At 24.4% G+C, this 26,347-nt stretch overlaps 1 protein-coding gene across 1 annotated transcript in view; it reads right to left on the bottom strand.

Annotated features, from left to right (window-relative positions):
* LOC122510201 (B-cell lymphoma/leukemia 11B-like) overlaps positions 1–20,798 on the bottom strand; it is a 55,147-nt gene extending 34,349 nt beyond the window's left edge. Inside the window, exon 1 of the mRNA XM_043624670.1 lies at positions 19,437–20,798. Coding sequence (XP_043480605.1) covers positions 19,437–19,473 — 37 coding nt within the window. The 5' untranslated portion in view covers positions 19,474–20,798. The remainder of the gene's footprint in view (positions 1–19,436) is intronic.
* Positions 20,799–26,347: the final 5,549 nt, after the last annotated feature.

Raw genomic sequence — 26,347 nt, 5'->3', positions numbered from 1 at the left:
ATTGAAATTTAGAAGAGAGCAAGAATAAAAATTTAAATTGCATCTAAAAATAATTAAATTTAGTTTTTTTAATTTTAATTGATATGTTTTTTTTTAATTTCTGACAATAATTAAATTTTAAAGGAATTTTAAAATAAATTTATTTCAATTAATTTTTCAAATTTTAATTCTATCAATTCAATTACTTTTTGAGAATTCAATTAATTTTAAGAGGACAAATTTAAATTTTGTTGAGAAAAATTTATTTTTTTCAGATTTTTGAATGAAATTAAATTGTAATTTCAATTAATTTTTCTAATTTTGAATCTATCAATTCAATTATTTTTTAGAATTTAATTTTAATAATTTTGACAAATTTTTTTTTGAACATTTTCAAATTCTTTTGTTCAGGTGCAATTCAATTTTACGAAATTTCATCAATTATTCGGAAATTCTTCATTTAAATATATATTAGAAAATGAGAACTTCAAATAATTTAAAAAAAGTTCCATTTATTACTTTTGAAAATAATTGAATTTCTTTGATAAGAATTTTAATAAAATTTTTAAGAATATTTACATTTTTCGAGAAATTTCATCAAAATTGTATTAAAAATAATTGAAATCCTACGATGAGTTTTATTATTTATGAAAATAATTGAAAACCTATATAAAGAATTTTATTATTCATGAAAATAATTGAATCTTTGTAAAAATTTTATCATTTAGGATGAAAATAATTGAATTATTGGGAAGAAATTTATAAAAAAATTTATAAATAATAAAATTGCTGTGAAATTTTTATTATTTGATTAATTTATTCAAAAATGAAATTTTCTAAAATTTCAAATTAAAATCTTTTGAAGTTCATTTATATTAATGAAAATTGTAAACACAACACTTTTAAAATTCAATTAATTTTGAAATATTTAAGTAAAATTATAGATTTCAAGATTAAGCACAATAAAAAATAATTTTTGGTTGATATAACAAAGACATATATGCTTGATTCAAATATATTGTTTTTTCAGTGTGAGGAAACTCGTAAAAAATTACTCGCGCTTTTTTTTACTATTTTTAACTACTTTTAACTATTTTTTACTATTTTTAATTAGTTTTTACTATCTTTTACTATGTTTTACTATTTTTACTATTTTACTATTTTTTTACTATTTTTTACTATTTTTTTTACTAGCAGTAAAAAATAGACTAATATTAAAAAATAGTAAAAATAAAACAAAAAATAACAATGAAAATTATATACTATATTGTTTTCATTATTATTTTTTTTTAATTTCTTTTAGAGAGATTTGTTCGAAATTTTTTTGTTTTATTATTTGAAAAGAAATGTAGAGACAGGTGAGGAAATAAAATAATAATATTCAACTGGACTGTGGAAATTGTGATGAATCGCGGCAAAGTTCACGCGGGGCATTGTGTGGTCCAGCATTGGTTAATTAGAAACTTGTATGGACGGGGTTTTTGTTACATTATTCAAAATGTCCCCGCGAAACTCGCTCTCCGTGTATACACACGCGGCAATGCAAAATACACAGTAAATACAAACTTTTGACAACCCGCAACAACGCGAAGTGTCGAATCGTGTAGCGTGCGAAATAATTAACGAATCCAAATTTTCCCGCTCGACGAACCGAAGCAATTCAAACTCTCACATCAGTTTCAAAATAGTTCTGTATATGTAACCGCGCAACTTTTCTTTCTTTCTTTTTTTTGCACCCACGGAAATTATGTTTTTTACGCCAAAAATTTTTTTTTTTCGTATACATTCATTGTTTTCGTATTTTATTTTACATCCAAAGAAAAAAAATTGAACGTAATTTTCTTTGTAATTTATAGCAATTAATTAATTGCTATAAATTACAAAGAAAATTATATAAAAATAATAAATATAAAAATAATAAAATATAAAAATATAAAATATAAAAATAATAAAATGATAAATAAAATTAATAAAATTACTGTGTGGTAAAATTTTACAATAAAATAAAAATTGAAGAAGCAAAGAAATATTGTCAAGTTGAGTGTAAATTTAAAAAGCTTTATAGTTGAATTCAGACAGTGACAGGCGGTATGGTTGACTTTTACTACGCTTGAACAACTTTGAATTCTCCTCGAAAAATCTTTACATTTTAATAGAATCGGAAGGTTCTGTTAGAAAAATTGCTCCCTATTTATTTTCCACAATAATCTCCTTGTAAATATAATGGACAATCGATTTCAAAAGACCGATCCTAATTTTCTCAATTAATGTTAACATCATTTTTTTTTTTTTATTAAATTATTTTTTATTATTTTTAATTTATAATCTTATTTATAATTTACTATATTGTTTTCTTTTGTTAATTTAGATCTTAAATTCAGAAACTTATAAAAATCGTTTTCTTTTGTTCGTTTAGAATTTAAATTTATAAACTTATAAAAATCGTTTTCTTTTGTTCGTTTAGAATTTAAATTTATAAAACTTATAAAAATCGTTTTTTTTTTTGTTTGTTTAGAATTGAAATTTATAAACTTATAAAAATCGTTTTCTTTTGTGCATTTAGATTTTAAATTTAGAAACTTATAAAAATATTAATTTCAATCATTGTTAACTTCATATTTACATTTATATATTTTTAACTTTTTATTAAATATATTTATTTACTATATATAATTAGGTTGTTAATTTAAATTTTAGAATAAAATTTAAATAATAAAATAAAACATTTTTTGTCGGAAAAAATTATTATTTAACAAAATAAACAATTTATTAAAGGTTTTTGTTTTAAAAAAAATTTTATTTATTTTTTATTTATTTTTAGGATAAAATTATCGAATTTTGCGGCTTATGGTTATAATTTTACAGTCGGCAAGGACCCCCCGCCCCTATAAATTCGTAAACGCCATTGCACTCGCCATTGGATTTGGATTTGAACAATAAATGCTCCTCCTAGTAACATGCCTGGCAATTGTCAATTAACTGTTTTTTTTTCATCAAAAACTGTCCTGTTGAGCTATTATTCATTCAAGAGCCAATGAAATTTCAAGTATTTAGCACTCCATGAGGGAAAAATAGTAGGGGGGAAAATAAACCAGTGACGTATGGGACCCCCGGTTTTTTTTTTTTTTTTTTTTTTTGTTCCACAACTCTTTCCGGGTCACTATACTGTCGCAAGAACAGGACGTGATTTCTTTAGTTTGAGGCCTTTTAAGGACTCGTTGCTTTCCTCTTTGCAATTCTCGTGTCGCTCGTTAAAGCAAATATCCTCAGCGACTTGGACCATTGCGTTTAAAATCGCCACTTCCGTTTATAGACGAATTCGTAATGCTGTGAATGTGAAATGTTCTTGTATATATAATGCAATTTGGAACAATTTCTCCTCATTAAAGTTTCTTCCAAGTCGCATCATTTGAAATTTTTTTTTTCTTGATGGAAAAAAATTTTTTAGTTGTTTATTTAGATCATTATTTAAATAATAAACTAACATTTATAAAAGTGTAAATATTTATTTTTCTTATTAATTATTGGATTTTAGTATTAAAACAGTAAATTAATAGTAAATAGAATATAATAAATAGTAAACAGTGCGTCACATGTTAAAAAAATGAATAGTAAATAGTAAATAATGAATAGGAAAAAATAAATACTAAATAGTATATAATAAATAGTTAAATAGTAAGTAGTAAAATAGTAAAAAGTGCGTCACATATTTAAAAAAACGAATAGTAAATAGTAAATAAAGAATAGGCAAAAATAAATAGTAAAATAGTAAGTAGTAAAATATTAAATAGTAAAATAGTAAGTACTAAAATATTAAATAGTAAAATAGTCAATAGTAAAATAGTAAACAGTAAAATAGTAAAAAATAAATAGTAAAATAGTAAGTAATAAAATAGTAAATAGTAAAATAATAAACAGTAAAATAGTAAACAGTAGAATAGTGAACAGTAAAATAGTAAGTAGTAAAACAGTAAATAGTAAACAGGAGAATAGTAAACAGTAAAATAGTAAATAGTAAACAGTAAATAGTAAGCAGTAAATAATAAATAGCAAATAGTAATTTTTTCGATTCAGTAAATTTGATAATAAGCTCTCTCAAGGTCGCAGTTATTTTTCCTTGATAATTGACTATTTCCGGCCCTGACACGCTCTTCATATAGATAAATATGTGAAATAGACGAAGAATTTCCTACACGCATATATTTATAAAGGCTGAAAATTCTAACCTCGAATTCGTCGTTGAGACGAGGGAAACTAATCTAAAAGCGCTCCCTGTTCCCCTGAACTTGGGCTCGACATCATGTATTTATAGAAGTCTGAACGGACAAAACTCATGTACCTATGTGGTTTACATGCTTGCGACGTTTCATCTTATACATACAGGGTATCCGTAAAGAATTCCCATTCGTTCATTTTCACCATTTTTTTCTTCGCCTTTTCTTTTCGAAATTTAAATTTTCCCTCAAGGGGGAAATCCAAAAATTAATTTCACAGGGGAAAGAAAAAATTAAAAAAAGAGTGACTTATAAAACCCAAAAAAGGAGGGAACAGGGGATCTAAACCAAAAAATTATAAATTTACTATTTTACTAATTAAAAAATTATTTTTTGAATAAGTAATTATAATTAAAAGTCTTTTTTTTTAAACAATTATATACTATTTGCTTCAAATACTAAAATTAGATCCTCAAAAATCGTCTAATATAGTAATTATAAAATTATAATTTATAACTAATATTATTTAAAGTTTATAATAATAGTAATTATAAGATTATAATTTATAATTTTTATAAATTTTAATTTATGATAATTTTAATTATTTGAAATTATTAAGTTAATTAAGTTACCCAAGTTGTCAATTAAAGTTCACTTCAATGTTAAAATTCAATTAATTCTACTGTAATAAAAGCAAAATTATTTAAAATACAATAGCAGAATTATAATATTTGTTTGCAGAATTACAATTTATTTGCAAAATTGTAATTGTAATTGCAAAATTGTAATTTATTCACAAATGTACATAATTATAAATTTCAGACTAAATTAATTGATTAGATCGTAAATTAAAGTTCTTATAATATTTGAAAATGCAAAATTTGTACTTCCAAAGCCCTATACACTCAGGAGAAAATTATATTTGAATCAAATACTCCATTTTGTTAAAGAAATAAAAATTTTTTTTAACAAATTTTCAGTTTCTTTTAGTTAAAAAATTATTTAACCTAAATAAATCATTTGATTTAAATAAATATAATTAAATATAAATAAATTTAAATTTAATTCTTGAAAAATAATGAATAATTTTACTAAAAATTTCAAAGAAAATAGACTGCGACTTTTTGCTTCTGAATTAGTAAATTTTACTAATAAATAGTATTTTTACTAATAATAAGTAATTTCTACTAATTTATTAGTAAATTTTACTAAAAAATTTGCAGAAATTAGGGAATTTTACTAGTTAATAGTAAATTTTACTAATAAATAGTATTTTTACTAATAATAAGTAATTTCTACTAATTTATTAGTAAATTTTACTAAAAAATTTGCAGAAATTAGGTAATTTTACTAGTTAATAGTATATTTTACTAATAAATAGTATTTTTACTAATAATAAGTCATTTCTACTAATTTATTAGTAAATTTTACTAAAAGATTTGCAGAAATTAGGGAATTTTACTAGTTAATAGTAAATTTTACTAATAAATAGTATTTCTACTAATTTATTAGTAAATTTTACTAATAAATAGTAGTTCTACTAATGATAAGTAATTTCTACCAATTTATTAGTAAATTTTACCTGAAAATAGTCAATTTTACATGAAAATAGTAAATTTTACTAATAAATTTGTAGAAATTAGGAAATTTTACTTATTCATTTGTAAAAATTTAGAAATTTTACTAATAAATAGTAATTCTCTACGAATAATTAGTTATTTTTAACTAAAAATTTAGATTTACAGAGTAGGTGTAAAATATTCTAAAATATATACCAAATAAAATTATCGCAATTGATATTTAATTTGAAGAAGTAAAATAAATTTCGTTCAATAGTACCATCAGAATTTTGAGATCAGGAATAAAAAAATATCAACTGATTAGAAATTAGAATAGAAAGAATTCACAAAATTGTATATACACAAAAAAAATCTAAATTAGAAATAAATTTCGAATTAAAAAAAAAGAGAGAAAAGGAATTAATACATTTTCAAAGAAAGTAATTTGCAACAATGAATAATAAGGGAGGAAAATATTTTGGTACGTCTATTGCTATAACTTGACAGCAAACATTTAAAAATGCAAAGGATATTATTGAGATTATCTTTCGACAAGGGAAGAAGATTCACACTGTAGAGGAGTGGAGAGTAACATATATACAGTGAAAAATTTATGTTGTTTGCAGTGTCGGTTTCCAGGCCCATTGTCCACCATTGTCCGAAACCCTCCTTCCAAGGTGAGAACACCTTTTCGAGTAATAATCTGCTCGCATTATACGCTTTGTCGTCCCGTTCACTTGTCGGGAAGGGTCGCCACTTTACCTGACCAAGGGTCACTTCCCATAAAACCGTAAGGTGTCCAACCTGATAGTTGCCACTCACTCTCACTCACTCACTCTCTCTCTCTCTCTTTTTTCTCCATGGTCCAAATACGACCCCAACTTTATATAAATATTCCTCCATCTCTCAAAACCATCACAAACGAATTTACGGACACTGTCTCCTTAACATATTTTCCCCACGTCGTTCTTTGACCCTAGCAAGTAACCATTCGAATTTTTTTAATATATATAAATTCAGGTGGACTTTGAATTAGCCAAAAAAAAAGTTCACCTGACGCCTCAAAATTCTTCAAGTATTTTTCTTTTTTTTTTATAAGTCTATTTTATTTTTTTCGGCTTTTTTAAAGAATGAGAAAAAAATTTGTTTGGAATTATGAAATTTTAGTTGAATCAACTAAATAAATTCTTTTCCTTACAGGGTTGTTACAAAAATTTAATTTTGGTTTTTCCTGACTTTTCCTTAATACACACACTTTTTCCCTGACTCTAAAAAATATTCGGATTTACATTACAAATTATAATTATGAAGTAAATAAAAGAAAGTGGATTATTTCTTAGTTATTATTTCAAAAAAAAGTGTTGCAGACAAATTTCTACAAATTTATAAGTAAAATTTACTATTTACTAGTAAAATTTACTAATAAGTTAGTAGAAATGACAATTTATTAGTAAAATTTCATAATTTTTACTAATTTACTAATAAATTAGTAGAAATTACTATTTATGAGTAAAATGTACTATTAACTAGTAAAATTTAATAATTTCTACAAATTTACAAGTAAAATTTACTAATTACTAGTAAACTTTACCATAATAGGTAAAATTTACTTTATTCTACAAAATTATTAGTTGAATTTACTAATAAATTAGTAGAAATTACTGTTTATGAGTAAAATTTACTATTAACTAGTAAAATTTAATAATTTCTACAAAACTAGTAAAATTTACTAATAAATTAGTAGAAATTACTGTTTATGAGTAAAATTTTCTATTAACTAGTAAAATTTAATAATTTCTACAAATTTACAAGTAAAATTCACTATTTACTAGTAAATTTTACTAATAAATTAGTAGAAATTACTTATTATGAGTAGAAATATTAGTAGTAAAATTTCCTAATTTCTACAAATTTATTATCAAAATTTCCGTCTATTAATAATAAATATTATATAATAATAAATATATAAAATTTCCTAATTTCTACAAAATTATTAAAATTTCCGTTTATTAATAATAAATATTATATAATAAATATATAAAATTTACTAATAAATTAGTAGAAATTCCTATTTATTCAGTAAAATTTACAAATTCAGAAGCAAAAAGTCGAATAGTCACTAAATTAAATTAGTGAATACTCCATTTGCGTAAATTCTTAAAAAATCGTTACCTGATAATTATTATACTTAAAAGACAATTAAAATTTACCATGTTATCAAAAATAATACGAATTTTTGAAGCTAAAAGAAACAAATAGTTGCATTAGTTTTTCGTTTTCATTTTCAAAAAAAGCGTTGCGGACTTCATCAACATAAGAATTGAGTTAAAATTAGGTACATCGTGTATACATTTTAAAAATTTAAAGACTGAAAAATTTCTTAAGTAAACAACTTTTGTAGTTTATTGTTTCTACCTGGGAATTTCAGGTAAATATTTTCTGTATTTCTGGAAAAATATGTTAAAATTTTTTTTTTTTTTATTACCAACGGTCGAGTATTTGTATTTTATTACTTTATTGCTCTTTCTATAGAGGAAATGAGCGCAGACAGGACAAGGGTCAAGGCTTTAATATTTATAAAAATACTCTCTCTCTCTAGGGAAAAGGAAAAACTTTTTCTAATCCCTTTTTTTCTGAATCAGTGCAAAAATTTCAAATTGCAGGTAAAGGAATTAATGACCAAATATAGAAAAATAGGATTTTCACCATTTTTATAATACATGACAACGAAGAAAAAATAGTCTGTATACTAAAAATGGTTGGAAAATAATGTTACGAGGTTTAATTTTCGTTGATTGGTTTCTTCTTTTTCGTCTTTTACTTTTTTCTTTTTCTTACGATTTCTCGATATTTAGAAGATTTAACCCCTTTTTAAGGGAGTCTCTATGGCCAATAAGCCGGTTTGGCGAGCTTCGCGAATGAGCTCGATGACGTCGTATTTCAGACGGAATTGCCCACCAGCAGATTGAACGGACGATATACAACCAAACACTATATATATATATATATATATATATAGTCACCATGTATAGAAAGAACACGAAATTGTATAGTTTTCGATATACCATTTTTATTACTTTTTATCCATTTTACTCTTTTTATTCTTTTTATTTTTTTTATTCTTTTTCTTCTCTTTTTGTATTTCGCAAAAAAATTTCAATTTTCGATTCTTCGATTTTCAATTTTTCAACAATTTTTTTAAAAAATACTTTCAAATTGCACTTTTCGAAGGTTTTTGTTATTTTGGGGATAAAAATTACCTCCCCCCTCTCCCTCTCTTCCATTTGTTTTTTTTTTTTTGAAAAGAGTATATCTTGAATTAAAAAAAATATATTTTTACACGTGCAACTCATTTGAATCCAAGGTTAACAGTTTTGCGGAATGTAATTCAGAGAGGAAAAATCGTCCTACTTTTATTATCTTTTAGCGTTAAAAAACCGTTACCATTGCACCCGCATTGTTTGACGCACTTTTACACTTCATTTCAACTTTCCTATATATAATATACACGTACGTTTCTCTGTTTCTCATTATCTGTTTCTCAATTAATTGGGTTACCAGTGATAAACAAATAATACGAAAAAAATAATGTTCAATCAACTGTATAGGAATTCTTTATAAAGTTCGAATGTTTTCGAATGAATGTTCAATTTATATTCAAATGAAAATTCAATTTTTAAAATCCCAATAGTTATGAAATAAGAATATTTGTAAATTATAAGGTTTATGAATTGTATTTTAAAATTAGAACTATAATTTTAAAATTAAAACTATAATTTTGAAATCAAACTATATTTACAAATTATAATACTTTAAACTTATAACTATTTTAGTACTTATAAGTTTCGACGTTTATAAATTTTATTTATAAATTAAAACTAATTAATAAATATCTTAAACTTCTTCGTTTGGCCCAATGGCCAAACGAATAAGTTTAAGATCTTTATTAATTATATGGCTTTATAATTTCTTTTTAAAATTTTTTTTTCTTTTATAAATTATAACGCTTATAAACTATAATATTTGTAAATTATAAGATTTTTAAATTATAATGCTTATAAATTATAAAATTTATAAGTTAGAAGGTTTATAATTTATAATATTTATAAATTATAACGTTTATAAATTATAATATTCAAAAATTATAATATTTATAAAATATAATATTTTTAAATTTTAACGCTCATAAATTCTATTAGTTATAAGTTATGATGTTTATTAATTATAGTTTAAAATTATAACGCTTGTAAATTATAATATTTTAAAATTGTAACGCTTAGAAATTATAATATTTTAAAATTGTAACGCTTAGAAATTATAATATTTTAAAATTATAACGCTTATAAGTTAGAATAGTTATAAGTTTTAACGTTTATAAATTATAATATTAAAAAATTATATGTTTAAATTATAACGCTTATAAATTATGGTAGTTATAAGTTACGATATTTATAAATTATAATACATATTATAATTTATAATATAAATTATATTAATTATTATTAATATAATTTATATTGTAAATTATAATATTTACGTTTATAAATTATTACATTTTTAAATTATAACGCTTGTAAATTGTAACAGTTATAAGTTAGACTTAGAATGTTTATAAATTATAATATTTCTGAATTATAATACTTGTAAATTTAACTTTTGTTAATTATATTTTAAAATCATAATAAAGCTTATAATTTAGAATAGTCATAAATTTTAACGTTTATAAATTACAATATATTCAAAATTTACAATATTTAAAAAATTACAAATTATAACAATACAATTAATTAACAAAATTCGAAAGTCGTGAGAGAGTAGGTAAATTTATATATACTCGAAATTCAGTAGCGGACGTCAATGCCTCGTCCGACGTAAGTAAGTGGCGCCATCTCCTTACTCTCTTTCACTCGGTGACAATATTCAAATCACTATATACAAAGGCATATTTTCTTTCTCAACTTTTTTCTATCAGTAAAAAAATATTACATACGAATTCCGAATAGAAAAATTCCTTTCTGTATTTTTTTTTTCTGTCCTCGCCGTTTTTTCTACTCTTTCTTTCATTGAATTTTTCTTCGTTTCTTTCTATAATGATCGCATGGGAAATGGAGGTTTAATTAAGAATTACGACGGACAGTTCAACTTATCTCAAAGTTATATGTGTCTGTGTGAGTGCACGATTTTCCAGGAAGAAAAGTCGAGTAAAAAATGTAAATTGTTGCGCGTTTATACAAATTTTTCCACGCTCTTCGTATTTATATTCAATTTAACAATGTAACAATAAAGTGACTTTTAATGAATATCTTGAAAAAACTTAACAGGTGTTTTTAAATGTCCCAACAGTTTCGTTATTGTTGGTTTTCTGTTTTCTTTTGACAGTTTTATTATTTTTTTTTTCTACATTCGTTATTTAATAAAAAAAAAATGGGAATTATTTTGTTTCACAATTTTTTTCAATTTTAATTCTTGTTTTCACTGTAAGAAATAAATCCATTTTGACTAAAACCGGGTGTCTACTATTTTTGTTCAACAAAATTCCCTGTTTTTCCCGGCTTTGTCCTTTTTTTGCCCGTTTTTCTTTTTTTTTAACAAATTTAAATTTATTTATGATTTCGAACATAAATAAATCTACAAATGTCCTCAAAAATTTTTATTCGAGTTTTTGTAAATAATTAAATTTTTTTGACAACGAGTTTCTTTAAATTTTTTGAAAATTAATTCTTTTTGAATAATTTTAATTAAAAATTTGGAAAATAATTGAATTGAACAAGGAATTTTTTCAATTTTTTTAAAGAATCTTGTCTGTTCATAATAAAAATTGAAAATTTGATTAATTCAATTTTATTAAAAATAAAATGTATTGATACTAATTGAATTTCTGCAAAAAATTTTACTATTTATAAAAGTAATTGAATCCTTCCAAAAAAATGTTATTATTTATGAAAATAATTAAATAATTGAATTTAATTAATAAAAAAATAATTAATTTTAGAATTTTATTAAAATTTTTGAAAATAATTGAATTGTGCAGAACAATTTAATTATTTCTAAAAATAATTGAAATTTCGACGAGAATTTTAAAAAATTTGTTTAAATAATTGAATTTTTGCGAAGAATTGTATTACTTTTGAAAATAATTGAATTTTTTTTTAGAATTTTATGGAAGTTTATGAAAATAATTGAATTCTTGTGAAGATTTTTTGAAAAATAATATTCAAATTTAGTAAATCTGAAGAATTTTGCTATATTTATGGAAATAATTGAATTCTTGAGAAGAATTTTTTTACAGTTTCTAGAAATAATTGAATTCTTTCGACGAATTTTAATAAAATTTTTAAGAATAATTATATAATAATTAAATTTTTCGAGAAATTTGATTAAAATTGTATTAAAAATAATTGAAATTCTGCAAATGAGTTTTACTATTTATGAAAATAATTGAATATATTGAGAAGAAATTTTTAAAAATAAAATTATAATTACGGTGACTAACTTATTATTTTCGAAAAATTTAAATAAAATTCTTTATAAGAATTCAATTATTTTTAATAGAATGCAAAGAAATTTGAATTATTTCAAAAATTTTCAATTTTTTGTTTATAAAAATGCAATTATCTTGAAACAGTAGAATTGAAAAATTTCAAAAATCTTCTTTTTCAAAATTTTTAAAAAAACTTTGCAAAAAAATTTCCAGATATTTTTCAGTTTGGACTGATTTTAAATAATATTATGACTTTAACTTTTCAGATGTTTCAGAATTTTTAAATTTAGAAATTTAAAATAGGATTTAAATTGAGAAATATGGCAATTTTCAATCATTTTGGTTTTAAGATGCAATTTGGTAATTTACTTTTCTGGGTAAACTTGACATTTTAAATTCCTGAAGATAATTAAATTAATCGAGTAATTTAATTGGAATTGTATTGAAATACCTAATTGAATTTTTGTAAAGAATTTTATTAAAATTATTGAAAATAATTGTATTTCTTGGAATAATTGTTTAAAAAATTTTAAAGAATAATTGAAATTCTTCTAGAAATTTTGTTATTTATAAAAATAATTGAATTTTTGTGAAGAATTTTTTTATTATTGAAAATAATTGAATTTTTGTGAAGATTTTTTTTTATTATTGAAGATAATTGAACTTTTTCTGTAGAATTTTATTATTTATGTAAATAATTAAAATCCTGCGATTTTAACATTTTGAATTTCGATTTTATAGCGTAAAAGTAAAAACATGTCTTTTTCACATGTTTTATTATATTTATTTTGGATATTTTGACTTTGGACATTTTTATTTTAGATTTTTTGTACTTTAGACTTTTTTTCTTTGATTTTTCGGTCTGGATTTTTTTAATTGCATTTTTTGTCCTGTAATCACTTTTCTGGTATTATCTTTAATTTAGTTTTCTAAAATTGTACAAGACAACTAAATTCTTTTTAATTTAGTTTTCTAAAATTGTACCAGAAAACTAAATTCTTTTTAAGTTTAGTTTTCTGGCACTGTTTTTAATATACCCAATAGTCAATTATTTCTTTTTTTTCCAGAGATTCCGAAGTTAGTTAGAGTCAAAGTCAAGTTACCTGAGCGCGTGCTGGACCCTTGGAAGGTGATAAAAAAGGGGTTCTCGCCACGCGCTCATCGCCCTAAGGTTAATCTAAGAAATCAAATCAAAAGTAGTTTTTTGCTATCGCGGAGGTCGAGAAAGAGAGAAACTGCAGAAAAAGAGAGAGAAAGAGAGAGAAGAAGGGTCTTCCGACGGGTCGCATCAAAGACAATATTTAACAGATACACCACGCATATGCCATGCACGTGCCGACACAGGGGCGCGTAAAACTCACTTTGTTTGCTAAATAACATCCTCTTAAAGTGCCTCCTCACTCCGCACTTTTGTTAAATCATTCGCGGACATTGCGCGCTTCTGACTTTTTAGTTTTCACCCAATGGAAATCAACCAATTAATCTTTTTAAACTTCTCAATTTTCGATTCGACTTTATGTACTTTTATATACATGTTTGTAGAAGAATCCGACGGTGAAACTTTATTTTTAGCAATTCTTCTCGCACTTAATACATTCCCATCGAAGGGGAAAACTTATTTCGAGCTGCTTTCCTTACCGGAAGAAAGTAAAATGTCTTTTCAAAGAAAAATCTTTTGATTTTCTAATTGATAAACTTTTTTTTTCTTCCTTTTGATTTAACGCAGTCAAACCTCTTTTTTCAGGGACAATTTAAATTGTTATAAAATTTATTTCAAATACAATTTTACACTTTTTCTAAGGATATCAAATTGAGACAAAAAATGTATGAAAAGTGAAAAGTTTTATACTTAAATGTACTGAGAAAAAATTTATTTGATTCAAATAACCGATTAATTGACTATTTTATCAATTAAATATTTACTTGAATCAAATAATATTTATTGGAGTCAATTAAATGATATTTGAACCAATAATTTCAGTATTTGAAGCAAATATGAACAACTAAACCATTTAATTAACTCCAATAAATATCATTTGATTCAATTAAATATTTAATTGATAATAGTGCGAATTAATCGGTTATTTGAATCAAATAAAATTTTTTTCAGTCTACAATACTTTATTCTTTTTACTAAAATTTATAAACTTCTAAAATTCTACACGTGCAAATGATTAATGTATATATTTATTTTTTATATTCAAATTTTACATTTAAATATTGGGTCTCGCTTCTTAAAAAAAAGTTTAAATTTATATTAGATCAAAAATTATTAATCTAAAAATTCGAATGGTTAATAAAAATTAAATAGAAAGAATTTCGATCTATAAAAAGTGTCTTCACAATGTTTAATTTACGTTTTTAATTTTTTTACAGTCATAGCAATTTTTTCTAAATATATCTATAAATAAAAAACTAATTTGTTTATTTGGACGTTCAGTTCAATTTTAACATTTTTAATTTTTTTGAACATCAGAAATATTAAATATTTTCAAAAAGTATATATATTCAACCGGAATGGAAAATAATGTTTAATTCACGTTTTTAATTTTTTTGCAGTCAGTAATTTTTCTAAATATATCTATAAATAAAAAACTAATTCGTTTATTTGAAGGTTCAGAATTTTTGGAACAGAATTAAAAATTTTGTTCCCCTAAAAAGTTTCAAACGTTCAAATGAGCGAAAAATTGCGGTTTTCTGTTGAAATATTTTTAAAAATTATCATTCTGAAATGGAAAATAATGTTAATTAAAAATTTATTAACTAAGAATTAAGTTTTTTAAATATAGAAAATAATTTTTTTTAAATAAAATACAAATTGAAAAGTGGTAAACAAAAAAGTTGTTGTTCTTTTGAACGTTCCAAACTTTAGGAACATAAAATTTATTCTTATTATTATTATTACTATTATGATTATTATTATTATTACTATTATTATTATTTTTATTACTATTATTATTAACATTATTACTATAAATTAATATTATTATTCGAATTATTATATATTTATTATTTATTATTATTATTATTAATATTATTATTATATTTATATATTATTATTACTTATATATTTATTATTTATTGTTAAATTTATTTCGTATCCAACAGTCTATAAAATATAAATAATTGTTTAATTTTAAAAAAATAGTTGCAAATTTTTATCTAATAAACTGATTTAAATTTCTGTTTTTAGCCTTCTTTTTTTATTCGTAAAATTTTGTTTGACATTTTGCACCAATTTAGAAATTAATTAATTAAGATCAAAGATTGTGATTTAAATAAATATAAAATTTTCATTGTGGTATAAATAAAATGGTAAGTTTTCAATAAAAATGCAATGATCTTTAAAATAAGGAATTTATTTATATAATTTTCATTATAAATGTATTCAGAAGTTATAAATCTATTTAGAATTTTTTTTTTTTTTTGAGAGAGTTAAATAATTCATTTAATCAATTCTAATATTTATTGGGGGATTTTTTTTTTTTGAATTATGCAATATTATATACAAACAAATGAAGTGGTGATCCGTAATGGTACGCCCTCTGGATAAAATTGAGAATCGACATTATGATCCGTCATCAAGCAATTCCGACGGCTTTCACATCTGTTAGCCGTATGACTTGTTTTTTTTTTCTTGTCATTTTTTGTTTTTTAAAATGCTTCCTTTATTTTCCACTTTTTTTTTTTACTTTTCTACTGTACTGTCACATTATTTCTAGTTTAATAAACAATTTTTTTTTCGCTGGCATTGCCCCCTTTTGGCATTATCTAAACAATTTTCTATTTGATAAATAATTTTTAATTATTTTCACAATTAGTTAACTTAACATTGTTAAAAATTTAACCCTTTTTTTCGTCGGTTCTTTCGAAATTTATAATTTTATATTTTTTTTACTTCGAGAAGATGTTTTTTTTATTTCGAAAAGAGAGAAAACTAAAAACTAGTAACAAAGGTTACGGACTATAACAACTTTTGTCTTGAACTCTATTCCAGTACTTCCGTTTCAGTGTTGTTTTATTTTTCAAGAAAACATATTTCTTTTCTGTTTTTCAGATAAGTGCGGCTATTGAATAACATTTTCGTAAATATCAAACAGAATTAATATACAAATTTCATACAATATAATTAATACGAGGATAGTTTTTAAATTTTTAATTCCGTCGCTATTTTTTGTTTTCTTCTAGTTTTTTTTTTTTTTTTATTTTTTTTTTACTTTCAGCTTTCGAAAAAAGTTGAGGGTACGTTATTATTTTACTTGGTAAATTCCGGTATCTTTTCACGGCGGCGTCATCGCGCGAACTAAAGAATATCGCAGTTGTAATTAAGAAAACGGAGCCTGCCCGCGACGAGGGCTGAGGGGTTACTTGAGGGCAGACGGGGGTGGAAAAGTCTCTGAAAAACGCGCGCATGACAATGCCGACGGTCCCCTTGCCCCCTATTTTTTTTCTCTGGAGGGGGTGTTAGAGACTAATTAAAAATTCAACCATCGCCTGACATCTCAAGATGCTGGCCTACAACCCTCTCTCTCTCTCTTCCACCAAACATTTTCCATCTCACTCTACTCCAAATATTTTTTTTTTCTTGCCTTCTTAACTACTTCTTTTACGCTCCCCTTAAAATAATACTTTTACTTTTCCTTTTAGTGCGATACGTTAAGAATGTTATAATTTTATTTTAGAGAGAAAAAGGAAAAAAGCAGTTTTTTTCTATTTTTCAAATTTTTTCTTTTTTTAAGATTATGCGAACCTTCCTTCAAAGATATTTAAAAGGAAGGTTCTATGGTCAATTAATAAATTTATAATTATAGTTAATAATTTTATTAATAATTAATAAAATTACATTAGTAATTATAGTTAATACTTATAATTTGAGTTCAATTCTGCAAAATTATTCTATAAATTGATAAAATTAATCACATTTTCTATTCTAAATTAAATATTTCAATCATTTCATTTTCTCTTGATTTTCAATATATATGTAAGCAAAATTATTTTTAAAAATGAATTAAAACCAAAAGTTACCAAAAGAAATTTTATCTGATTAAATGAATATTTTTTAGGTGAGGAAAATTGTTTTACGATTAAATTAGTAATGTTTTAGATCTTTTATGATGCTATTTTTTCGAAACTATTTGGTTCAACGAAAGATATAGAGAATCTTATCTTTATTTTTTCTAATTTACGAATTTTTCTACGTTTCGATCGTACAGTTTAAATGAATTAAAAAAAACAATTAAGGTTCAATGTATCCTAATAAATCTCTTCAATATGAATAATTTTTTTTTTTAATTTTCAAAAAGCACCGTTAATCTAAAAATACCAAATTGCAATGAATTGATAACAAAAAATCAAAATTTTTGGTATCAATTTGATACTTTTAAAAAAAATTGTTTAAAGAAAAAAGGAGTATTATAAATGTTATTTTTAATAATAATAAATATTATTTATATATTATTGTATTTAAATATAAAAATTGTGATAATATGGAAGAAATAAGACTGAAATCCCTTTCAATTGAATCTAATAGTTTTTGTACAAAAACGATTTGGAACTAAAATATTTGCATTAAAAAAAAGTTTAATATATAAATTGCTATTTTTATTAGCGAAAAATATCAACAAAAAAAAATTTGTTTACATCTCTAAAAGAGCAAAATTTTAAACTTCTAAGCCTTGAATGATTTTAATCCGCACGTGATAAGCAGAGCGAGTTTATTTTCATTTTTCAATTTCTTAGCTAATTTTTAATTTATTTTGAAATTTATATTTACTTTTCAATTTGATTATTTTCATCAAACAGTTGATTAATTATTTTATTTCATCTCTGTCATCTAATAGTTTATTTTTTGTTTTCATATATAAAAAAATTCAAAATCATTCAAAATCATTCAAAATCATTCAAATCAGTTAATTAAATTTTTTTCTATTTCATTGTTTTCATCAATTAGTAAATCCATTCACTTGATATAAATATAAAATTTCTTTTCTTTTCCTTCAGATTTATCGGAAAATTTTTTTCACCAGCGAAATATTGTCACTAAATATTTAAATTTTTTTAAAAGTACTTCGCAGCTAAAAAACAAAAGTTAAAAACCAATTTCCAAGATAAAATATTTTATTAAAGTTCCTTCAATAAAATTTAGTTGAAATTAAATTTTCTTTAATCCATTGAACACTGTAGATAAAATTCTCCCTTTGAATGACTAATTTATTGTTTACAAATATTTTTCTTTCACAACAAAATTCTTTAATAGCTGTACAAACTTTTTTTTCGACAAAAAAGCTCAAATTTTTTTTTCCTCTATTGAAATTGGGAAAATAATTTAATATTCTTAAATTTTATTTAAGGGAACAATTTTTCTAAAATTAACAAAAATTACACTTCGAGAAAACAGAAATTTTTATTCTAAAAGTAACAAAATATTTTGTTGTCGGAGTAAAATATTGTTCTGAGTGAAATTTGAAATTCAAATTCGCAAATAAAGCTTCATGACTTTTTTGAGAAATAATTTTTTATCAGTTTTCAAAGAGTAAGCAATTGATAAATAAAATAATGTTAATAATAATATTGCTGTTAATAACAGTATTGACTATTGTCAATTAAATTTAAAAAAGAAAATAAAAAAAAATTTTAAATAAGAATGTTGACAATAATTTTAAGAACAATATTCAGAATAGTTTTAATAACAATATTGAGAATTCTTTTAATAACAATATTAATAATAATTTTAATAACAATATTGAGAATACTTTTAATAACCATCTTAACAATAATTTTAATAACAATATTGAGAATTTTTTTTATAATAATATTGAGAATACTTTTAATATCAATGTTGACAATAATTTTAATAACAACATTGAGAATATTTTTTATAATAATATTGAGAATACTTTTAATAACAATCTTGACAATAAATTTGATGACAATATTGAGAATACTTTTAATATCAATGTTGAGAATACTTTTAAAAACAATGTTGACAATAATCTTAACAACAATATTGAGAATTCTTTTAATAACAATATTGACAATAATAATGTTAATAGTAATAGTAACAATAACAATCTTAATAATCATTATTTCACAGAACAAATTCAATCATACGATTTGGTATTTCAACTGTAACATCAGAATACTTTCATCGATTAAACTTTTCCAATTATACAAATATTTTTAAATAAAAAACAAACGACTCACCTTGGGCGATCCTCACAGCAGGCATTTTGATCCTCATGGTGGCGTTTGTTAATTGTTGTCCGACTCGATTATCACTATTTAAAAACTATTCACAAAAGAGGGTCTTACACGGAACGAAAATGAAAAAATTAAAACAAACGTCACTCCGCTCCTCTCCTTCCGGAGCTTTCTCGATGGTCCATCACCATTGGCATTAATTTTTAAAAAATCCTTTTCCACCACGAGGCACTATTTCCTCTCTCTCTTTCTCACTCAACCGTCTCTCCTTTCCTTCCTAAGGACAACATTGGAGGAAGGATCCTGGTCAACTGATCACCGACCGCATGGTCGAAATTTCCCGCGGTTTCCAGATCAAAAAAAAAAAAAAAAATTCGGTACCCTTTCGGTACCGCGTGTGCTACCTCAACACTGGCACTTTTCCAAAAAAAAAAAAAATTTGTCTATTATCAATTCCCCTGATTCACATTCACTTCTTTGACAATAAAAATTCTTTTTTTTTATTGTCGTTTTTTAAAAAATTAACAAAAACATAGAAATTGAATTAACACGCGATGAACCGGCATAAAAAGTCCCTTGACACTTGACACATGTTAACGTGTGGGGAAAAATGGTAGATTTTCTTCTAAAATTCCAGAAAAATTTGTGAAAAATGTTTAGAGATTGTATTTTGGGGGAAAAAGGGAAAAAATAATGAAAATTGTTTTTGTAAAAATTGTCTCGTTGATATTTGCTTCTGAAATGCGTGGACCAGCGCGGCAGCGACGACGATGGTCCAGCATGGGTCGTATCTCTGAGTGGACTGTGCTGGACGTGCGCCTAGTAGTGGCGTTCGGGACCTGGTCTCGGGCACTGCGCTTCACTTCGGACGCGCTCGGTTCGCCTCGGCCCGTACACGGAGGCCGGACACCCCACACGCTCTCTCGTGGGGTAGTTTTCACCCCCAGAGTGGGGGTAACGAACTCTCCCTCTCTCTATCTCATTGCTTAGCTCCCTTTCTCATGTGGTGTATGTGTCTGTTTTTCTCTCCCTCTCTGTTTCTCTCTCACTTTCTCTCTGTCTCGCCATGAGTTCTTCTCTCGCGCAGAGGGACGCAGTTTTCGGATATACGCCGACTCTACCCTCCTACGATGACAGAGAGGCAAAACGATAGTTTCTAGTTGCGAGGGAGATGGAATGTGAGTGTTGAGAAAGTGGGGAGAAGAAAGAGAGAGGAGACCACATCCTTGCTTTCGTCGTGAGAGGGGAAGGAGAGCGAGTCAGCGAGTCAGAGTGAGAGAGAGAGAAAGAGAGGACAGTTTCAGACACGCTTTTCCAATTCGGATGACTCCCGCGTTGATCATCTCTCGGACCGCAGCGTATTTGGAAAAAAAAAGTATTCTTCTAATTCGAATTGTATTTATACGGATTTTTTTCCATTGGAAGTAATTTGTTTTTTAAATGGTTAACAATGGTTGGGACTATCTATTGGTTGTTATTACGGAGAAAATTTAGAAAACAGTATTCAATGGTAGTCTCAGTAATTAGAAGTCTCCAACTAACGTTGGAGACTCCTAATTACTGAGACTACCATTAAATACTGTTTACTGAGACTAACAATGGTTAAAACTACTATTAACTAAGAAAACTATTGTTAGAGACTCCCGAGGACTAAGACTACCTGTGGTTTGACTAATATTGGCTGAAACTACCATTAACTAAGACTAACATTGTTTAAGACTACCACTGGTAGAAACTACCATTAATTAAGACTAACATTGGTTAAGATTACCTCCGTCTGAAACTACCAATTAATTAAGACCAACATTGGTTGAGACTACCATTAGTTGATACTGCCATTGATTGAGAGTACCATCAGTTGACGCTACCATTACCATAGACTGACATTCTCTGAGATTGCCATTGACTGTAACTAACATTAATTGAGACTACCATTGATTCTGGCTAATATTGACTAAGAACTATCATTAACCATTGATTCAGACTAGCATTGATTGAGAGTACCATTAATTAAGACTACCATTGTATAAGGCAACTATTGATTGAGACTACCATTAATTGAAACTACCATTGATTCAGGCTACTATTAATTAAGACCACCATTAAATCAGGCTACTACTGATTGAGACTACCATTGATTAAAATTACCATTGACTCAGGCTACTATGACTACGATTAATTGAAACTACCATTGATTCAGGCTATACTATTAATTAAGACTACCATTGACTCAGATTACTATAACTGATTGAGACTATACCATTGATTAAAACTACCATTCATTCAGGCTACTATTTACTAAAACTACCATTGTATCAGGCAACTATTTATGAATACTATTATTAATTGTGATAACCATTGATTGAGACTACCATTTATTGATACTACCATTAATTGAGACTTTTAATAACTAAGACTACCATTGCCTGAGATTACTATTGATTGAAACTATACAATTGACTAAGACTACCATTTTTTCAGGTTAATATTTATTGAGATTATTATTAATGGTTACTAACATTGACTATTAGTTAATCATTAACTTTAACCATTTAAAATTAATCATTAATCATTAATAAATAAATTGATTAATAGTGATATTATTAATAATAATATTAATTAATAGTATAGCCTGAATCAATGGTATTAGTTTCAATTAATGGTAGTCATAGTTTTGACTACTATTGACAATGATTAAGACTACTATTGACTAGGTCTACCATTATGATTCATAATACTTTTGACTGAGACAACCATAGATTTAGAATACAATACTAAAGGAAACTATGGTTGAAAGAGTTCTTAGTTGAAACTATACCAGTAGTCAAAACTGCGACAAATTAATGATTAATGGTTAATTTTAAATGGTTAAAGTTAATGATTAACTGATAGTTAATGGTAGTCTCTGTCAACGGTTATTTTAATTATTGCTTAATACTTAATATTAAATGGTTAAAGTTAAATGGTTAAATGTTTAGATCATTAAAGTTAATGTTGATGTTAAACGGTTAAAGTTAAATTGTTGAATGTTTAATTTATTAAAGTTAATGGTTAATGCTAAATGGTTAATTAGTTAAAGTTAATGATTAACTGATGGTTAATGGTAATCTCAATCAATGGTAAATTTAGTTATTAGTTAATGGTTAAATGGTTGAATAGTTAAATGATTAAAGTTAATGTTAATGGTTATTTTTAAGTGCTTGAATAGGTAAATGATTAAATGGTTAAATAATGAAAGTTAATAGTTAATGTTAAATGGTTAAATGGTTAAAGTTAATAACTAACTTATAGTTAATGGTAGTCTCAATCAATGATAAACTTATTTATTAATTAATGGTTAATAGTTAATGGTTTATGTTAAATGGTTAATGTTAAATGGTTAATGTTAAATAGTTAAAGTTAAATGATTAAATTGTTAAGTGATTAAAGTTAATGGTTAATGTTAAATGGTTAAAGTTAAATGGTTAAATTGTTAAATAATTAAAGTTCAATGGTTAATGTTAAATAAAAAATGAAATCATCTGTCCACACAAATCAGAAGACGAAATACAACGTCAAAATATAAATTACTAACTCCAAATAGTTTGATTGATTGGCTGGTTAATAATATAGTGAAACAATAAATAATTATTCAAACGACCATAATTTGCATATAATTTAAATTGTTTTCAATCCAAGCTACAATTATATTATCAGAAGACATTAATCATTTTGCAAAAGCGTGAAACTGCAAACTCGCGAAATCGCGAGCAAACTTGTATATTATTATCTTTTTGTAATCACTACTATATTACTATGAATATTTGCATGTGGCAAAATTACTATATTTTTATACCACTATATATATGAATTGCCTTGCAAGAAAGTAAAGATTGAAGAAATCAGTTTCTAGGAAGCAACTCGAATTTGGATTTTCTCTTATCTTTACGAATCTTGTGACGTTTCCTTATTACTATCTTATCTTGATTTCGCCTTTTTTTCTATATATAAGAGAGGAACGGGCGCGTATTAGAATTTCAAGTTTGCGAAGTAAAAGAGAAATAATAATATTCTTTTAATACCTTTTCCCCTGATTTTATTTTTATCAGACAAACTATTTTATATATGAAATTAGAAAAATTTTATCTTGATTCCTTTTTTTTTTAAACTATTCATTCTTTGAGGAATTTTTAACCTTTGAAATTATTTTTCTTCTACTTTGTGAGAATCTTTTAGATTAAAAATAATAATTGAAATAGATGAACTAAATAAAATAATTTTAAATGTAAATAAAAGAAATAAACAAATAAGTGAAATAATTAAAACAAAATCGAGTAATAATAAAAGAAATAAACAAATGAAACAAAGACAATAAATTAGTTAAAAATAATTAACATCATTAAGAGATTATTTCTCTGTTTTTAATAATTTTCTTCGATCCTGTTAAGTTAACTTAAATTAAATAAAGTAAAACGGAGTTAATTAAAGCAAAATAAAGTAAAATGGAGTTAATTAAAGTAAAATATATAGTAAAATAAGGTAAAATGAAGTAAAATGTAGTAAAATAAAGTAAAATGGAGTTAATTAAAGTAAAATATAGTAAAATAAGGTAAAATGAAGTAAAATATAATGAAATAAGGCAAAATGAAGTAAAATATAATAAAATAAAGTAAAATAAGATAAGATGTATAGTAAAATAAGGTAAAATGAATCAAAATATAGTAAGATTAAGTAAAATGAATCAATTTGAGGGAAAATAAAGTAAAACAAAGTAAAATATAGTAAAATAAGGTAAAAATGAAGCTAAATAAAATAAAAAACGGAATTAATTAAAGTAAAACATAGTAAAATAAGGTAAAATTTAGTAAAATAAAGTAAAATGAAGTTAATTAAAGTAAAATAAGGTAAAATTTTGTAAAATATAGTAATGTAAGGTAAAATGAATCAAAATATAGTAAAAGAAAGTAAAATTAATCAATTTGGGATAAAATAAAGTGAAATAAAGTAAAATGGAATTAATTAATGTAAAATATAGATAAATAAGGTAAAATGAATCAATGTAAGGTAAAAAAAGTGAAACAGAATAAAATGGAGTTAATTAAAGTAAAATATAGATAAATAAGGTAAAATGAAGCAATTTGAGGTAAAATAAAGTGAAACAAAGTAAAATGGAATTAAAGTAAAACTACCAAACATAGTAAAATAAGGTAAAATATAGTAAAAGAAAGTAAAATAAAGTAAAATACAATGAAATAACGTAAAATGCATCAAAATACAGTAAAATGAAGTAAAATGAATCAGTTTGAGGTAAAATAAAGTGAAATAGAATAAAATGAAGTTAATGAAAGTAACATATAGTAAAATAAGGTAAAATGAAGAAATTTGAGGTAAAATAAAGTGGAACAAAATAAAATAGAGTTAATTAAAGTAAAACATAATAAAATAAGGTAAAATAAAGTAAAATGAAGCAAATTGAAGCAAATTGAAGTAAAATGAAGTAAAACAGATTTTTTCCAATGGACATTTAGATTAAATTACAATAATCCTGTTTGAAGAAAATATTTACGTGTTACATTTTTTGAAAATCTTGTTAAGCAATATAAAAGAGCGTTTATATAGTTGAGGTAAGCTTTTCATAAACAAAAGATAAACTTCTAGAAGCTGTGACAATTACTAAAAAGGAAAAGCATTAGATTTCAAGGACAAAAGTTGGCTGAAAGGCCAAGAAGTCCTCAAAAGATAATTTGTATTTGCAACAGAGGTCCAGCTGATGCTTGAGTAGCGCCCTTTAATTTCCATAAGGCGCCTCTTGGCTGCTATATATATAGGGGACAAGAACATTTTCCAGGTCTCTCCGACATTCAACCCCGTAAATGAATGGGTAGTTTAAGTGTTTTTAACAATCTCAAGAATAATCTCTCTTTCCCTTCTTTAAGTTGTCTATTAAGAATGCCTTATTGATTCTGGAAAGTATCTCATCCTTTTTCTCGAGTTTCACATTCAAAATAATCTTCCTTTTCCTAACATTTTTCCTTCAGTTTTTTAATTACTTATTTTCCAATAGTCAACTGATAATGATAACTTCACTTTATCTTCATTTCACTTTCTAGTTTTCTCCTACTACTCTTTTTTGATTTTCTTTCAATTTTTTTTCTCTCCCTTGATTTTTATCATCGTTTTCTTTACTTTTCAGATGCGTTTTTAATTTTTCTGCTTAGTTTCTTTTAATTGATTTTTTTCATTATCGAAAAAATTTGTGTACTAAGTATTCGTAAATACAGAAAAGAGTAAATAAAAAGAAATACAAAATAAATAAATAAATATTTTATACTGTAGTATAATTTTTTTTTCTACGATCATGTAAAATCAATGCGATAAATAACAGAAATAATATAAAATTCGATGATCCACATTTGAAGAAAAAAAAATGAATTTTTAATGAGACAAGTGCGTAATAAAAAAAAAAGTGTTTCATATAGCAGTTGAATTGTCAAAAGAAATGAATTCTGAAATCGTAGAAAATTTAATCGTTGTAACCAACTGATCAAACAATATGGTCAACAGGTCATCAAATAAAAATTCAACTGCTATCGCTCTTTATTGATTTTGTGTTCAAAATTCTTCTTTTTCTTGTATATGAAATTTTAATAAATTGAATACTCCAGAGAACGAAAATTCTTTTCGTTTATATTTGAAAGAATATCTATAATAAAAGTTTTCATTCGAAGGATGATGACAAGTGTTTAAGCAAAAGAAGTGGGAACTCTTAACGGACCCAGATCTTTGCCCTCGGATTGAGGGGTCATCTATATTCTTAGCATCGTTCCTGAAAACTTTAGTTTCACACAGTCCAAAATATGTTCTCAAAATTATCTTTCCCCCAATATCCCTTCGTCATCATCACTGGACATTCAGTTTCTACGAAAACGAATTAC

The sequence above is a fragment of the Leptopilina heterotoma genome, unplaced genomic scaffold (genome assembly GCF_015476425.1).
Source record: "Leptopilina heterotoma isolate Lh14 unplaced genomic scaffold, ASM1547642v1 Lhet_68, whole genome shotgun sequence".
In the NCBI taxonomy this organism is placed as follows: Eukaryota; Metazoa; Arthropoda; class Insecta; order Hymenoptera; family Figitidae; genus Leptopilina; species Leptopilina heterotoma.
Note: the sequence above shows the minus strand (reverse complement) of the source record. Positions and strands in the feature narration are given on the sequence as shown.